This window comes from Cylas formicarius, unplaced genomic scaffold (assembly GCF_029955315.1).
Source record: "Cylas formicarius isolate icCylForm1 unplaced genomic scaffold, icCylForm1.1 PGA_scaffold_5__7_contigs__length_24384050, whole genome shotgun sequence".
Classification (NCBI taxonomy): domain Eukaryota; kingdom Metazoa; phylum Arthropoda; class Insecta; order Coleoptera; family Brentidae; genus Cylas; species Cylas formicarius.
Window position 1 is genome coordinate 19,169,748 of NW_026844341.1, and position 18,830 is coordinate 19,188,577.

The following is an 18,830-nucleotide window of genomic DNA, read 5'->3' on the forward strand; positions in this document are numbered from 1 at the left end:
ATTCTCGTTGTCATCCCCTCAGTCTGTTTTGAATCGTAATGGCGTACGTGTCATAGTTGTAGCTTGAAGGCAATCTTTTTTATGGACGGTTGTTGTTAGTGGTAAGCGGATTTTGTGCAGGCAATGCGATTATAACAACGCCAAACTGCTCCAAAGTTCTAAGGTAAGTGCAGCTGCGTCCGTATTCAAGTTATTCTGAATGCGAACCAACGGCTTATTTGATCTAATTAGTTCAAAAGGTCCTATTCCAGCCCCCAGCGATTTAATTTCGTTTTCGTTAATCGATGTTAAAGGCTTTCATTAAACGCGATGCAAAGTGTTTTTACAAGACGAGAATGTCGCCAAGTTTTTTTTTTGCGCGGAAAATATCAGCATTTTGCCGTTGGGATCCAATTCAAAGTACAGAGAATGATACTTTGACGTATCTATCCTACGAATAACACAAAGTTCCGTTTTTAAATCATCGTTAATAGAGGCAAAGATGTCATGCAGATGTTCACATTCGCGTCTGTTGTTTCTGCGACTTTTGTATTTTTAGGTAGTGAACAATATGAGTCATGTAACGTTGAAAAAAATATTTATGCCTTTGATTGCTTGTAAAAATACAGACGGCAAATATCTGCCCACTTTAAAAATTAATCCAAGTTGCATTTCAAATTGTCAGATAAACCGACCTTATCTACGAGCGTGTTGGGGCTCAATTTTTTATGTTTTTTAGATTTATATCCATTATAAAAAGTCAACGTTGTTCTAGCGGACGCCATAATCTTTTGCCGTCAAAATTAAGCTGTATTTATAAAACACTATCAAGTTATCCCGCTAACAATACCGCCGTTATTAAAAAAAACTGTAATTACTTAAATATTAGGCAGGTAAACATCGAAAGTCAAGGTTTCGCAATTTTGTTAGATAAAAAGCAATTATTAATTATCTCTCATTATTGTTAAACATACGAATCGAGTTGCGTTGTTTCAACTAAAGTTCCCGGCAACTATCGTTAGCGTTATTAACTTTTGCTTTTGAGCGGTGCGTGAAACTTGGTCAAAAAAAAGCTACATTCCTAATTGGTTGGCAGTTAAAATATGCTCTTTTCAAAGCGTTTAAACAGCGTAGGCCGCGTCTGTTAACGAAACTGTCTAAAGTAGTTTACCGCTTTTGGGGCTGTGACGCAACAAATAGAAAATTCGTTTTGCTTTTTTTTTTGCGTCGAATCTTGCTCGCTTCGCGGTCGCACGCGAAACCGAGAGAAATAAAACGGCTCTTTTTCTTCGCTAGCCGTTTCCTGTTTGGTTAACAGAAAAAATGAGTAAACTTAACCGTGTAGGCTGCGGCTAGGCTCGTCTTTTCTGATGGCTGGCCTTAATGTCGAAAGGCCGTTGGGAATGTTCTAAACAAAATCGATTGGAACGATCGGGCGTGTTAAAAAGGCCGCTAAATTAAATCTATTCGGACGATTTGAGGGGGACGCGCTGTCAGGAACTTGACCTCCCGTTTATTTATTAAATACGACCGTCTGGAGTTGGTAAGTCTCGTCACACGCAAGTACGTACGAGGACGAATCTTTCTAAGCGATGCTCGTTTGTTATTATTTTTCGTGTCTGGCCACCGGGCAACTTGATTTATAATTAGATTTTGCCGATTCTCGACCTTGGAAGGCGTTTTTATTATCGAGTGTTGATCGTGTTTCCAGAGCTTCCCGACGATCTTCCCGGCTTTCCTATTTACGAGGGTCCGTCCCAAAGTTCTTCCGCGCCGCCGCCGGCGATGGCGATCTGAACGACCGCCCCGCATGACAAACGGACGCGGGGCCGCCGCCGCCAACATGGCGTCGTTCATGACCAAGAAGAAGAAGTACAAGTTTCAGGTGGACATCTGCCTCGAGGAGCTGATGGAGGTGCCGTTCGTGTCGGCGGTCCTTTTTGCCAAACTGCGCCTGCTCGACGGCGGCAACTTTCAGGACCACAGTAGCAGGTGAGGCGGAAAAAGAAGAATCTTAACATAAACGGAAAAAAATCATGTTGAACACCATTAAAACGAACGGAAGGATATTTTCGTAAACCGGTTTAGGCACACGTAAAGTTTAACGGTATCGACGGCACACAAACGGCTAGGTGTGATTGTCATATGGATATTAGAGAATACAGCGGTCCTAGTGCCTCCACTTTTAACCTTCACTTTGCGCCATTTTATTTATAAACAAACTTAACTCGTTTTCCCAATACGCTTATTCATTTATAAACAAGTCTTTCCTACAGACAGATGCAGCTGTCCAATAAAACGAACCCAAAAAATGTCAGAAAAAAAAGATACTGTCAGTGGGCCAGTTTAAATTGTTGAATTATTTTTTTACAAGCTAAATCTAATTATGTATTAATTACTGTTTTTTATTGCACTATGTTAATTGGTATACCGTCTTAAGTGTCATTTAAAGGCTTCAAAACTCAGAGCACATAGGTCAAGATCCGGAAACTTATTCTCTACCCTCTTATAAGAGAGCTAGAAGAGTAGTTTGAATAATATCTAAGCCTGTTTCGAACTATGTTGAGATTACTAGGTTTTCACTATAACTAAAAAAATTTCTCTGCCTATTAGATCTATAATGTATAGCATTTACATAATTTATAATTTATAGCATTTCGTTGTACACTCCCCAGCCGTTCGATATATTTAAAATACATTGGATTTCAGACTAACACCAACAAGACTGTAAAAAAATATTATTAAAGATTTTTTTAATGTTAAACCCATTAGCCCCCCGTAAAATAAAACCAAGACTTTTTAGAGCCTTTTGAACAATGTTTTCTACGTGCACTTACATAATTTATAATTTATAGCATTTCGTTGTACACTCCCCAGCCGTTCGATATATTTAAAATACATTGGATTTCAGACTAACACCAACAAGACTGTAAAAAAATATTATTAAAGATTTTTTTAATGTTAAACCCATTAGTCCCCCGTAAAATAAAACCAAGACTTTTTAGAGCCTTTTGAACAATGTTTTCTACGTGCACTTGAAAAGAACCTCCGGATCCAATGCGTTACCCCCGAAAAGTTCAGCTTGTAGTTACCTAGGTAGAGGTCACCTTTAATTTGCAGTGGTGGTAATTTTTTTGTAAACAAAATACAGTGATATTTGTCGAGAGTTAACAAACAATCTGTTCAGAGAACGATATTCTTCAAAATTTGACAACAAGACGTAGTCTGTCGCAGAGTATGTAAAAAGTACTGGCCAATATAATACAACATACAAAAACTTTATCACATTGTCTCCCTCCCCTCACTTAAAAAACTAAAATTAGCTTTGATATATGTCAACTGATCTATAAGTTCATATTTGTCATACAAATTTGTATTTTTTTTAATCGAATCAGCTTGAAAAGTCTAATACAATGTTTTTTTATTTTATTAAAGTGATTCGCGTTCCCCATCGAGTAATTACGGGTTCAGGGGACAATGTTTCTCTATAAACTTGAACTCGAATTAACTAATGGAAACCGGCATCTAATTTGCTCGGAAACTCTATTTATTCCATTTTCAATTCTTATTCAATTTTTATATATTTTTTTTAAATTTAACCCCGCTTTCATCATATACGCTGCTGCGTCGGTGACTAAGGGAAGTATTTTATCAGTTGGTAGTATGTTTGGAGCAATAAAAGCATGTAAGCTTTCATTTACAAATCGAACAATCTCTAAACTGTTACTTTTTTCCAACTGTTTTGTACTTCAAGCGTTACTCCCAAGAACCTTACATTCTTGCCTTCCAATAGTTGGGAAAACAAGACGTTGTGTCTTATCTGTGTTTAGATTAAGGTTATTGTTGGTGAACCAAAGTTCCGCCATCCGCTCAACGTTATCAACATTGTGCATAAATAACGTACCCAAGACGGAGCCCTGTTCACGACCCTCAACTCTGATTGTTATTGTTAAAGACACACCGTCTTCTGTCAGTTAAATATGACCGGATAAGATGCTGAGGGTGATCACGGACACCACATCTGCCAAGCTTCTTCATGAGCAGGTCATGAGAGACGCAGTGGAAAAGGCTTAGTGAAGTCACATGGCGTGAAAGAAAGTCCACGATATTGAAGATACATTCCATTTTAATCTTATCCGTTCGGAAAATCCGAGTTTTCCGAAAATTCCGGTTTTCTGCTCGAAAAATAGAAAATATTTACTTTATGTACAACACATAAAAATATGTGCTAAAGTTTCATTTTATGCGAAATATATATATTTTTTATATTGTTAATCTAATTATTTCATTCTAAAACGGGTATATCCAAAATATCGGGTTGATATTCCTAATAATAATAAAATCCCAACTCTACTGATGGCGTTAACTTGAAAATTGATACGCCGTTTGGTCCAATTAATTAAAAAAACTCACGCACAATCGGTCCCCCTTCCCACGCATATATCGCGACGAATATTAACGTGCACATCCGGAAGCGGACCTGCAACGGAAACGACGATATAAATTCATATCGTACCGCGTGAAAAATTTCCGTGCGATCCGGAGCGCGGGCGCAAAGACTTCCGGGAAATTTTACCCGTAAAATCCGCGGCTGGCTACGAACGAGTGAGAGAGAGCGATTGGCGGCCTTGCAAGGCTGTGCCCGGTAAAAGTAGACGACGAGATAACTGTGCTCGACGCGATTTTGTTTATCAACATCGGCATATGTAATATTTAGTTTTTCGACGTCCGCAATTTTTATCGGCGGCGTTGCCAAACGCCACGACGGCACGCGAAAGGTCAAGTTCGTCGTCGCGAATTTATATCCGGCCGTTACGTCGAACGGAAGTCGTTCGAAATTGTCTAATGTGAACAAGATTGCTTTCGAAAAATCGTCGCCGGGCGGGGCCAGTTCGTAGCGTGAAGCGGCTTTGTATTTTATCCCATATTATCCCAAGCATAAAAAAAATAAAAAAATACTTTTTTGCTCTGGAATTATTTATTTTGTTGCACTTAAGTGTCAAAAAAATAAATAAATAAAAACTCGAAACATACAAAAAAATGCGTAAACGAACCACTGAGAAAAAACATTAAATAATGTTTTGGGACACATAAGATGTCACATATAATTTATACGTCATTATACAACAACAAACAACTAAAAGTAGATTGTTTTCCAAATAGAACCTGATTTAATAAAAAAAAACGCATAATATTTTATGGTGCGTCAGCGAACCACTGGTAACACCCGGTTTCATTTTTGGTGATATTTTACAAAGCATGAAGTGTGTAAATGCAAAATTACACTTATTACAAACGTAAATTGTGTGGCTGTGGCAGATTCTACATCTCCTTCGGGCTTTATTAGCATGAACAATCATGAGGTGACTGTGATTATCATGTCGCACTTCATCTATGGCAGTTGCAAGATTTCTTTGATAAATTGTTTTTTCAGTTTTTAAAAGTCGCAAAGAAATGTAAGATTTAAAATAAAATCAATCACTTCGTCATCAAAAAACATAAAAAATATTTCAAGCGGAGTTTTTCCAGAAAGCCTATTTTTTGAATTCCAGGGTTTCATCATCTGATAAGTCTGATTCAGGTTCAGTGGTTGATGAATTACAGGACTGTTGAAGGACGGATGTATCATTCGGTGTATGTAACTCGAAAGTTCCAACTATATCAGTTGGTTCCCCCTTGTAGATTTATGTTATCGTTCATATCTTTTTCGTCAGTCAAGGTATCCACGTCGGGAGGAATATAAACCGCGTCTATATGTTCTGTAAATATTTTTTCACGTTATTTTTGCATAAATTTACAAGCAATGGAATATATAAGAATACGTAAATCCAAATAATACTTACGACTTTCATTGTTATTGTCTTCATCCATCACGATCTCCTCCATAGCCGCCTCTAATTTCTTTTGAGTCAAATACCTTGGAACTGTAACGTTCACTGCACAAGGCACAAACTAATACTAAAGAACACGTTAATTGTTGGATCTTTATTCTACATGCGCCGACTTGTCTAGACTTGCAATAACAAAGTTTTGTTTCACGGATAAAAACAGTCGTGCATTCACGCACCAGTAAATATTTTCAAAAAATAAAGCATAATCAATTTAGTGTTTCCAATGTATGTCTTCTACATGCTATAGACTTAACAAAAATGGCAATACTCAATATTCAAATTTGTACAAATAATAACGTTGTCGAATGAAGTTTTTTAAATTTCTCGGACGCCCTGTATAATTGGTATATGATTTTTTCCAATCGAGTTAGTGGTTTTCAAGAAAATACTTTTTTTCTGAAACCACGCAGTACGTGGTAATAGTAAGTGACGTCATCGCGGCTAGATTGAGGACGAGAAATGGTAATTTTCATTAGGATTTTTTCAAATATCTCCACCAGCTATAAATACAAGAATTGTAGTCCCCGGCGCATATGATAGAAGAAAACCGTAAATACAAAAATTGTAGCTCTCGAGGTGGCCTAAAACACCGTTTAAACCGATTGGCCATATTTTTCACGAATTTTGATTTTTTTTTTATGGCCATGTCAAAAAACTGACAACTGAAACACAACCTTGTAGTTATAGCCAATTATCTATAAAAGAAGAACCCATTTTTTAGTTTTTTGTGAATTCAAAATAAATAAGAACTAAAAGTTCAAATTTTTACGAAATTTCGTTCTTGTTTATTTTGATAAATGGATTTTCATCAAGTAAAAGCCACCTCAGTTCATTTTTTGTAAATTGCCGACGCACCCTGTACATTTTTAAAAAATGGAGCTTCGAGAGACAAAAGACAAAAGATAATAACGTTTATTTGTCGAGGCTGATTCCATCGGTACCAACGGTTGTACGATACTCCGTTGCCGAGATATAGGTTTCGGTGCCAAGCGCGCGTATACATTCGAAAAATTCGATTTCATCGATTTTCGAACGTAACAAGAGCGGTGCAAAATTCGCCATCTGGTTTTCATCGGCCGCGGCGTGACATCATAACTTTCGGATCGGAAATATAAAAACCGCGCAAAGATTTCATACACGATACAGACGCAGAATTTCAAGTTGAATGTTTACGTTGACGCGGGATGTGCGTTACGTCATGTAGGGATCACGGCCCACCGCCTTGTCGCGGGTATCCCAAAGTCGTAGCGGGCGTTGACGACAATGACATGTACATTTTTTTTATCTGTAGTAGCTCGTTGTTTTTTTTTCACTATGCAAATTTGTGAGTTTTTTTTACGTTCGGTATGAGAAACAAAAACCAACGAATGAAAAAATATCGATTAAGGGTTAGAAAAATAACGAGATAGCGTGATGCGCTAATAAGCTTTCGAGCTCGATTAGACGGACGGTTTTCCGCTTCCTAGGTCTTCCGTTTGGTTTCTGACGGTTAAATCGATAGTTTGGACACTCGTAACTTTAAGGTGCGTTTGCTTCTTTTTTTTGAGCAAACAATATAGGTAACTTGAACAAAATTTTCATTTGAAAAATATTGCTTATGAAAGTAAGGTTGTACTATTAAAATACAAAAACAAATATAAGCAATTAAATAAATAAATAAATAAATCCTCATTGAAACGGGCTGTTATTGGCCGTGACCAGTTGTGACGTCAATTCGCTCGTCAGATTACGCGCCAGCCGGACGGTAATATGTAATATAATATTGTATTCAGCTAGTTTTTAAAATAAATATGTTATATCAAATAACATGTAAATTATTTAACAAAAAAAAGCAAAAAGGATTTTTTTTAAACTAGTGGACACCTAAATACTGATATTGGCATTAATTACTTGAAGTGTTCTTTATTTTATATAGATCAGGAAACCATTCTATGGAGACTGGCATAGGATGGGTGCAAGTTTGAAGAGTTGAAAATGTGTTACGCCTGAGCATAATGTTAACAAAGAACTAAAGCCTTTATTTTCTGGTAGACGAATAAAAAGTTTATCTGGCGTTTTAAGGGTTGTACTGGAACAGGATGGCACGATTTGTAATATTGTTTTTGTGTTGCTTCCATTATTATCATGTAAAGCACACTAAGCACGAATACAAACCGGCGTAGATTAAATACACTTTACACCAGCCAAAAAATCGATCGAAAAGCAGCGGTATGACGTCACGATCATTCCCGCGCGTTAAGAATTGTTTATTATAACTTAAATATCGGGTTTTGAGTTTTGATATTTGGCATGCGTTATTTATATACGTAAACAAATGTATTAAAGAAATAAAAAAATGTTTAAGCCACAGCGCTAGTTGAAATGAATCGTGTGTTAGTATTTTAAGTAGCTGTGTCATTGTCGTGACGTTACGCCTGAAGAAGAGCCAACAAATATTTTACGGCCAACATTTCGCGTTGCCAAATTTACAATTCGATCCATATTGAAGTTCGAATTTATTAACAATAATTGCATACGCGCAAAATAGAGTTTCGAATATCAGCAGGAGGCACTTCGTATTGGTTGGTTAACTTCTTGTTTGTTAAAATTAGAATAATGATGGATAAAAATTAATCTTTTGTTGTTGACGTCGACTGCCGAGTTTGCGCATTCTGTAAATCCTATTTCTGCTCATTTGCGTGCAGGTGTCGTGGACCCATATAGCTACGAGACATATAGAGGCCCTGCAGGATCTCGTGAAGCAGCTATGTAACAAAATTTTGAGGTCTGTTCAATATGTGCATGCGCGAGATTTGAGATTTCGTTTTTAACCAATGACAGGTCTAATTGCATTTTCTGACGTTCGAACCATAAGGCCTTGCGGCTTCCAACAACCAACAGCTAATTTTTCCCCAAGTTGTGCCCGTAGATCGGCACAAACGGTTTGTTTTTATAAACTTATTGGTTTGACCTCTATTGAAAATGTAAATAACGTCGAATTCACTAAATGCGACTCTAAAAGTGTAAATATAACTTTGAGGTACTAGATATCGCACTGCAGTGGAGAAAATGTTCAACAAGCACCTCGTATAGACAGAACGCTTATTATTTCATCGCAAGTCTAGTAATTGCAGAAAGTGTCATTACCAATGGACAATTTGGTTATTTTGTTAAAAAACTGTAGGTATTGGAAAATGTAACCAAGAAAATTAAGACTACCATAAAACAAGTCACTAAACAATAAGATTAAAATGTTTATTGTCTCATTTTGCTAGCAAAAATTTCATGGTGGGTACCGCAAAAAATTCCCCATCAAAAATATTCAACAGCAATTGTTAAATGATAAAAAACAAGTAGAAATTGCATTGTGTCTACCGGGCTTTAAATACTAGTATCAATTCATTCAATAATAATTTACCTATATTTGATTGCCATCTGGATTCAAATGTAAATAACCAAAAGTTACTGTTCCAGAAATGCTCGGAGTTTTTTAAAAGTGTAAGCTCGCATGGAACAATCTAAAAGTCTTAAGAAATATTTTTTGCAGATACACATTCCAGTCCTGTTTTGTAGACAAGATTGTGGTTTATGCCACAACTACGAATTACCTTTAATTATGATAGCATTTTATATAGTGTTTTATTAACTGGTTTTCTTATATTTCCTGTAATTCTTGTACACTACAACATATTACCCAAACGTATTTCCTATGTACTTTATTTACTTGTACATAAGGCAACACTTATATATAGGCACATTCTTCTCCTTGCAGTTTCGATCACAAACACAAGTTTTTCACAAAAACACGAAAGAGGTACGGAGAGAATCATAACCACCAAAATTGTGAACAACAATGGCACAGACTGTTAGTATTCTTTGGTAGTAGCAATTCCTAGCTCGGCGTTGCCAATTATATTCGGATTTCAGAGACTGATTTTGTCTTTTTATGAAAATTAATCAATTTTTTCAGAAAAATTACGACGATGTGGTTATTTTTGGGGTGATGCATGCGGCGAATCGCTTTTTACCGCAGTAGGGTCACTATATTATCTTATAGCTATATGGATAAACCGCTTCAAATGTGAATAAAATAATAAATATTTCCGCGTCGGTGGCTAGATGGTCTGTTAAAATGATGGGCGGTTCGTTATTGCAGACAGGAGGTGACGGATCACAAGGTGCAATGGGACGCGAACTTTTCGTTTCCGTGCAAAATGATGGCGAACGCGTCGACCGGCGTGATGGAAAAGTGCATCATGCGCATATCGATTCGCAAGGAGAGCAAGGGCGGCCGCAGTTTCGCAAAAGTAAGTAGCCGTACTGTCCATCGGAATGATCTCCAAAAAATCCCCGCTCTTGTTCGTTTTTTCTAGTTGGGTTTCGTCGACCTCAACCTGGCCGAGTACGCGGGGGCGGGTCTTATCCACAAAAAGGCCCTCCTCGAGGGGTACGACGCGCGCCATCGCCAAGACAACAGCATGCTCAAGTTTCGCATACAGCTGAACATGATATCCGGAGATATCCTGTTCAAGGCGTAAGTGGGCGCTCTACCGGCATTAAAACATTTTGACCTTTGATCTAGCCATAGCGCGAATAATAATAATAATGATAATAATAATATATACTTTATTCGGGTATTTTCGAAAAGGAAAATTACAAGAAGAGGCAAGAGTGCAGCGCCCAGACTTATCTGCTTGCTGATTTCTACACTTATCCCTTACACATAACATCACACCATTGTTTTAATTAATACGAGCCCTAACAACTAAATGTTTGGACGATGTAAAAAATGATAAAAAAGACATTTTTATATCTATTTAAAATTTTTTTGCTTTGTCAATTGAATAATCAATTTACGCAAAATAACGGAAACATACCAAATTTGCTGACAAATAAATATTCAGACGCGAACGTTCTGTAACTGCTCGATGTTTTTTCTTTTTTTTTCTCTTTAAATTCTAGAACATAACCACGTTTTTAGTTTATTTGAAAAAGAATTTATTATCGCGTTCTGAACGGAATGGGGCAGGTCATTATATTCATTACATTAGCCCAGTCATAACGGATGGATCTTTCAAATATATCAGATCGGTGACTAGGAATTATGACACCTTTAAATCTTAGATTTAAGTTATTCACGTGTGTTCTAAAAGTTATTTTTTTTATTTAATAATAATAATAATAATAATAATATTTATTTTCCCAAATTCAACTACAAAATTTGTATAGGAATAGTCAAAATACATAATACGTGCAATAGACATAGACATATATAAAACATTTGCTCAAAAAATTCGTCTTTACTATAGAATGTTTTGGATAACAAAAATATTTTTAATTTAAGGTATTAAACACTTGTCTCTTAACTCCAATGGCAGATTGTTACTTCTCTGTCATGTGTACTTAGAAAGTACATCACTGACTAACTTAAAATTCGATAAATTGTTAAAGACATACAATGACATTTCAAAAATGAAAAGACGGGCCAGTGTGAGAATTCTGTACTGGGCAAATAAACCCCTACAAGATGTAAACTTGGAAATGTGCGCAATACTCCCTACGTTTTTGAGCCAAAAATACTTTATCGGCATTTACAAATGCTCCCCACAAATTTATCCCTTAATCGCGACTCCAACTTCGCATATTATAAATTAAGCAACTGTTGCCTAGTTAAAATCTCAGGAAGATTTATGTTTATACTATTTAGAGTTTCAATAAGAGTATCACGGTGAGACTTCCACTTTAAAAATTCATCCAAACCCAATTCTAGAAATTATGAAACCTGATATTTTTGGTTTTGCTTGCGCTGAAATATAGATTAATTTTTCCAAACCATGTCATCAATCTATCGAGTACCCCACAGCACTTCTCTGAGAGGTCATCGTCATTTCCATACAACACCAAGGAAGATCATTCGCATACGTGACAAAACGTACCAGGTAAAATTTTCAATATACAATTTACACATAATATGAAGAGTACAGGGCCTAAAACTGATCCTCGAGGGACACCCATCCCTATGCGTTGACTAGCTGAATTTATACTTCCCAGTCTCTTACCGTTATAAGACTTAAGGGATACAATTTACAAATAAAAAAACTACTGGTCCAGTCTAGAAGCTTGCCCCTTATACCCCATGCGTGCGGAGCTTCCCCAAGTTCCGTAAAATCATCTTCGATAAAAGATATTATCCTACGGAAATATGAATAAGCAGCAGTTGAAGTGCTTCTATTTTTTCTGAACTAATGTTGGTTGTCTATAAAAATCTTATCCCCAATGCGATAGTGTCATTAGCTAATAATTATGAAACCTGATATTTTTGGTTTTGTTTGCGCTGAAATATAGATTAACTTTGCCAAACCATATCATCAATCTATCCAGTATCCCACAACACTTCTCTGAGAGGTCATCGTCATTTCCAAATTGAACAAAAGTGTGTATCATCTAAAATATTTACCATATCGTTTATATACATAAGAAACAACAATGGTTCCAAAACTGTCCCCTGAGGAACACCATGTTCTACAGTTATGCAATCAGATATGCAATTTTTATATTTCGTTTTTTGTACCCTATCTGTTAAATACGAACAAAGCCATTTACACGCTGTTCCCTTAACACCCATTTTGTACAATTTTCTTAACAGTCTAGTTCTACTTATTGTTTCGAAAGCACGCTTAAAATCCAAAAATACAGCCAATACAAATTTACCATCCTCCAAAGCCCTCATGAAATCATCACAGACAGTAACAACGACTGATTCACATGACTTTCCAGTTGCTGTTTAACCACAACGTCAACGGTATTAATTGGCCTAAATTCTTAACATAGATTGGTGTTGGGAACCTTCTGTACAGATGTCTTCCATGCCTCCGGAAAAATTCCACTCATAAGGGAGGTGTTCACAATGTCCAACAATCGATTTTCAACAACTGCACAGGCATCAGTCAATACACTCTTTGAGATACCACACTCGTCACCAGTCACATTTTTTAATTCTCTTATTTTTTTTAGGTCCTGCATATTTGCTTCTATTTTTTCTGAAACCACGTTGGTTATCTATAAAAATATGATGTTTTTCTACAACAAAACATTAATCTCTCTAAGAAAGCATATTTAAACACTTTGGAAAAACTATTTGAAATTGTTACTGGTAACTGACGACTGCCCTTGTTAAAAAACATTATTGTGCGTTGGACGGCCAGATTGTGCCATACATTTAAGCGGCATACCCAAAACTAACAAAAGCGAAGAACATCGGCGTCGCTAGGTCAACGGTCATAATGTTTTAATGGTTCCGGTAGTTAATTGTATGTTTCTAGCCCGTCGCCGTCGCTGAAACACAAACAGATAACGATCGACGATGCGATATCCGACCAACGGTCCGACGAATTCTCTAGCGGCTCGCTGGCCGGCTCGATAGCGAGCGGCAGTTCCGGTTTCGGCAGTTTGCCCAAAAAACGGCCCCCTCTCTTGTCCTCCGAATTGGTAATCGGCCAAACTTTGCCCGAGTCGTCGTCGAATCCGACGTCGGCGTCCTCTATCGCCGACCAACCCTCCGATCACTCTACCCTAGCGTCCTCTGTCGGCGAGCGGTTGGACGCCGGTCAGGGCGAGCAACAGCAGCAACCGTCAGGAGAAACGGGGCATTCGCGTAACTCCTCCAACACTAGTCAGCTGTCAAAGGCGTCCGGTTACAGCAGCATCCATTCGCACAGCCACAGTCGGCAGAGCAGCAGCGGAGACTCGGCGGGGCACATCAGGTGAGATGGGACGTTCCCGTTGAGAGCGGTGAGAGTTGTGCGCATCTGTCGCGCGAGAGGGGCGTGGCCAAGGGTTATAAACCTTGCGTCGCGACCGAAGGAAATTAGTACCTTTGGTCTTTTGTTTCAATATATATTTTTTATTTTTTTATGATTGCATTGTAGGTGCAGAACTTGGGACTTTAGGTCTAGTAAATTAAATCCTTTATTCGTAATATACCCCCGTCAAATTATTCAATTTTACCATTAAACAAGTTCTTAAAGGTTGAGACGCTGTACATACGTAACTAATATACTATATGCGTAAAATTTAAACTGTGCTGCCACGTTCCAATGAGTGGCAACGCTAAAACTGATTTCTGTATGTAGAGTTCAAACTAAGTGAACTTTCTTCTACTTGAACGTCCCCTTTACCACTTTTTGTTTGTAAAATAGGTGCATTTCTGCTTAAGTCACGGTTTTCAAAAAATGTATCCATTGATAATAAAAAACATCGAATAAATTTTTTAAATAAAACAGCACCTTTGCTTGCTGAAAAAACTTTAAAATAAACTATATATAAATATACAACGAAACACTTGACTTGAAATGTGATAAATAACATTTGATAAAGACACGGTGTTGTGGAAACATTTGTCATGTCAAAATATATAATTTCGTAAAAATCTGAACTTTTAGTTCTTATTTATTTTGATAAATGGATTTTCATCAAGTAAAAGCCTCCTCAGTTCAATTAATAATAGAAAAGTCAATTTTTCACTATTTTTGAGCTATGGTGCAACTTTTTATTGTGGGTCATGAGACACAAAAGCAATTAATTAAAAAATAAAGCCTTAATAAACAATTCAGGGAGAAAAATTTAAGAATTATGCCCATTTGATAGTGTATTGGTTGGTTTTTAAATAAAAAATCAAAATAAATTTTGTTTACGCTTTTAATAATAGGCATACAATTGGTTACAATAATCTGGCTTAAAAAGGACAAATATAATTTTGCGGGTTTAAGGTTATAACGTCCAGGATTTCCTTAGTTACGATTTCGCACTTTTGCCGTTAAAATTATTTTCATTCATTTTTGGCTGAGCAAAGAAAATGAATTGGTTGCAGGCGGACACTATTCTGATCGCTTTTAACCTTGCTTATGACTCGGCTGGATTTAAATAGCCTCCGATTTTTATTATAAACTGCACGGTCTTTTGAATAAAGTAATATTGACGTGCGGTCGGGTAAGGCCACGCCCAGCTCGCGCCACTTTATTCTATTTCGAAAATATCACGTCCACTATACACACTAGACACTCGCGCTTCCCTTTAGCGCCATTTTACGCTTACTCTCGTTTATTTCTGTCCTCGTCGCGACAAAAAACAGTTATTTTTTTCCGTCTTGCAAACAGGGCCTCCCAGCACTACTCGCTCCGGAAACCGACCTCCAAATTCCTACGCACTTACACTTACCCCAAGCACCGGGTCAACATACCCACGACGATCGTCGCCGAATCGTCACCCGGCATCCCCGACGTCTTCCTGACGCCCCAATCTTGCCCGCCCACCCCTCCCGACTTCTCGCTCGCCAACGGCGAGACGTTTCACACGCCCCGAGGCGAGTTTTTCACCACGAAGGGGGCGGATGACGAATTGTTCGAGACGCCCGACTGTTTCGGCAAGCACTTCCATGCGGCATTGCAAAAATCCGCGTCCGCCGTCGGAATGGGCGTCGACGACGACGACCCGAACCCCAACGACGGGGTGGTGCGGTCCAAGAGCGAGTTCGTCATCCCCCGCGTGAGCCCCACCCCGCCCCACGACCACCGGTCGTCGTTTTCTAGCCGCATATTCAAGTCGAATAGCGTGTTCTCGTTTCTCACGCCCCGCCCCTATCGCAAACACGCGCCGGATCAGGCGACGCGCGCGCGTCGCCACACCCCACCCTCTCCCTCCTCGTCTCTCCCCTTCGCGCCACCGGAGGCGCGGGCGACGTCCCTCAGTAGTTTGAGGTTAGGCAACGACGGTCTCCTCCTCTCGGTGCAGCGGCAGGCGCTTGGCAGGTAGGCAGATCCCCTCGTTTGGGATTTAGGTGGGGGGCGAACTAACCAACACACCCCGGCCGTGTCGCTTTTAGTTTTTGGTCCGCTTCGATTAACGCCGCCATTTTCACACTTACACGTCAGAGCGCGCCCGTGTATTCGCAACGCTGTGTGTGTGTTTGAGTGTGTGTACGTCCGTCCTACTACGGTTTGCCTTTGTCTGTCTTTCGGGCCCGGGCGGTTCCAGGGGGTTGACGCAGTACCACCACCATCACCGCAAGATGCTCGGCGCGGCGGCGGGCAAGCTGGCGCCGGTCGCCGCCACCAGCCCCGACGACTCGCAATCTGTGGTCGAAGTCGCGGCGCCGACGTCGGAGGACCAGCTCATGGCCCCGCCGGACGGGCAGCAGCGGAGACCCAGCTGCGCCGGAGCGTTAGTGTTTTCCTCTGTCTCTCTCTCCCTTGTTTTTTTGTTCGCTTCGCTCCATTTTTTTTTTTTTCGTCGCATTTTCGTAATTTTGCTACCCCGCGCACACTCTGGACTAATAATCATACCGCGCGGGGGCCTCTCCGTCGTGTTCGCAGGAACCCAAGCGCTGGCAGCTTGGCGGTCAGCGACACGGGCTCGCTCGACAGGGCGAAGGCGGCCTACGAGCGACGGAAAAAGAACCCGAGCGCGTCGGAAGACGCGGGGGGCGGAGTCTCGGGTCGGGTCGAAATCACCAGGGTCAATCCCGAGGATTTCATCGAGGAACTGCTGAAGAGCACGAACCTTGAGCAGCCCGACGACTCGGCGGAGAGTAAGCTAAGCGCTAGCGACGGTGATCGCCCACATAGCAAAATAATATACATACCTAGCCTGTGCTATTCTCAACATATTTATGTATGCTGTGGACATGCTCAGTACAACATTCTCGGAATACGCAAACACCATATTTTTGAATATACTAGAGAATAATATTAATTGTAGCTGGTACATTTGACTTAAAATTAAAACCAATGCTTACTTATGTTGGTATAGTATATTATGCAACAAGTGCTGTAAACGGCATTTGACTCACGAGTTTATTTGACACCAGCGGAGCGAGTGTTTAATAAAACAGTGAGTTAAAAAGTTTACCGAACGTGTTGCATCATATACTTTTTCTACGACCGTTAGTTTTTGGGTACATCTTCGCAAAACAACACGAATACATTCACTGACATGACCGTCAGAATTGACAAACGTCAAAATTCAAAGCGTGGGAAATATCTCCGACATTTCCGGTAAAATCCCGGAAATGTACGAAGTGGCTCGAATTCGTGGGAAACGAAACTGACGTGGTAAAGCGACGCTTCCCGCACGCTAGATCGGTGCGTAATTAGGTATTTTACAGACTGGAGTAGAAAAACAATTTTATTGCTTATATTATATATATTAATATTTCCTAATATTTTACATATTTTCATTTGTATAATGATTAGAACATGTCCTCTGGTTTCTCCGCCAATCTAATTAAAAAAAAAACGAAAATGTTATAATGATGATTGAATTCAATCCTTCTCCCTTTTTTATCCTCATTTTGAACCATTTTCTTTCTGATAATTTTATCATCACAGGGATCCCTTTTTTATTACATCTCATAGCATCTATAAAATTTCGTCTCCCAAGTGGCCACTCGCTTTATTCATTACCCCATTTGCAGCTGATATGGCTGACTGCATTGCAGTGAAGTGGTGCAGTTTCGTAAATTCAGATTTTTTACTTCAGTTTTACACATATAAACCATAAAAAACAAAATGCAGACAAATTATATATACATGTGTGAGGTATTTATTCGCGGGTCATTTAGTTTTACAGTTGCTTTAAGAATTTAAGAATTTAGGTTGAAGGTGGGGCACTCTAGACACTCAAAAACTCTAGGGGATAGAGCCAAAATTAAATACAAAAGCCAATCGAGGTATTACAAACCTTTAATTTATTTTAATTTTGTATATCCGTTTAATTTTTCGTGGGCGAATACCAACTTTCAAATTTTATTCTATAGAAAATTCTAGACAAATTTTGTGTTTAATGTCCCATAGCTAAGTCTAACCTTTTTTGAAATTTTTAATTTTTTATGCGAAAAATTACGTTTTCAAGACTTAAAATATCTGCCAATTTCTCCATTGGGATGCATGTGAGCATAAAAAAAAAGTTTTTTGGCGGTTTTTTAAATTTCATTATTAATCTAATTTTTATTATTTGTATTAATATGTCTCGAAATTTCTTATGAAATCCGTTATTCGAGTCTTTGGCTACAACAAAACTTACACAACTGAAACAATAAATGCTTCCAAAAGAAGAAATTTCGTAGATATTTTACGTCTTCCAAATGTCATAAAAATGTCAAAAACGGTTAGACTCAGTAATAGATTATGCACATAATATGTATATATTATATTTAATATACCCTGTATGTACAACATTTAAGTAAATTGAAGGTTTGTAATACCCCAATTTAACTTTTGGCTCCATCCCCTGTACTTCCTAAAATCAAGCACATTCTGGGCATAAGCATATGAATATTGTTTCTGCGCTATGCGGGTGCGAAAGGGCGTGGCGACTTAGCGGCGACTGTTTCAGCGTCGGGGCTGCAGCTTTATATTGCTAAAGACGGGACCGCGGCGGTGGGTAGCCACGAGGTCAAGTCACAAATGTCGACAGGCGTCCAGGGCTTCAAGCAGGTCGTCATGGACAACAGGTAACCTCCGGTCGGGTAAGGGGCGGAGCCACCGATGGTCGTCGAACGTCGTACAATGAGACAATACGCAGGACCGCGCGTCTCCTCTGGCCACGCACGCGGTTAACACGAAACGCTTCCCGGTATTAATTTTGTAATAAGGGGGTGGGGCGCAGAGCGCCCTCTAGCGGTCGATGCGGGTGGTCATCGACGTGGGGCGGAGCCTCCCCCACTCCACAATATGCGGCTTTCGTCGCCGGTTAACCTAAGACAATATTATTTCTTGTAAATTATTTTACGTAGAAAGGATAAGGCTATTTATTTTGTTAATATTGTATTATATTTATCATCTAGGAGTGTGGATCTGTAAATATTGCAGATGAATAAAACGAATTTTGTTTTGGATACGTATTTTTCCTTTAATTGGGCATAAATTAAAAAGGATAAGGATGGAAAAAGAAATGCACAATTTTTTCAAGTTTTCCATTACCAAA

At 38.9% G+C, this 18,830-nt stretch overlaps 1 protein-coding gene across 2 annotated transcripts; it reads left to right on the forward strand.

Annotated features, from left to right (window-relative positions):
• The first annotated feature begins 7 nt into the window (after window positions 1–7).
• Window positions 8–18,722, forward strand: LOC132701918 (uncharacterized). Of its 2 annotated transcripts, XM_060670225.1 has the most exons (9): window positions 8–163; window positions 1,691–1,971; window positions 10,006–10,156; window positions 10,223–10,383; window positions 13,172–13,612; window positions 15,005–15,655; window positions 15,882–16,067; window positions 16,220–16,434; window positions 18,240–18,722. In XM_060670225.1, the coding sequence occupies exons 2-9, from the start codon at window positions 1,790–1,792 to the stop codon at window positions 18,359–18,361; spliced, it is 2,109 nt and encodes a 702-aa protein (XP_060526208.1). In that variant the 5' UTR covers window positions 8–163; window positions 1,691–1,789; the 3' UTR covers window positions 18,362–18,722. The 2 variants fall into 2 exon arrangements, with proteins under 2 accessions (XP_060526208.1, XP_060526209.1); XM_060670226.1 differs by lacking the exon at window positions 15,882–16,067 and having other exon boundaries at window positions 9–163.
• The last annotated feature ends 108 nt before the right edge of the window (window positions 18,723–18,830 follow it).

Bases quoted from the DNA above. Each gene is read 5' to 3' on its own strand.
- LOC132701918 (XM_060670225.1), top strand. From the start codon at position 1,790: ATGACAAACGGACGCGGGGCCGCCGCCGCCAACATGGCGTCGTTCATG. The intron at 10,157-10,222 runs GTAAGTAGCCGT...CGTTTTTTCTAG, and splicing joins GCGGCCGCAGTTTCGCAAAA to TTGGGTTTCGTCGACCTCAA. The intron at 16,068-16,219 runs GTTAGTGTTTTC...TCGTGTTCGCAG, and splicing joins AGACCCAGCTGCGCCGGAGC to GAACCCAAGCGCTGGCAGCT.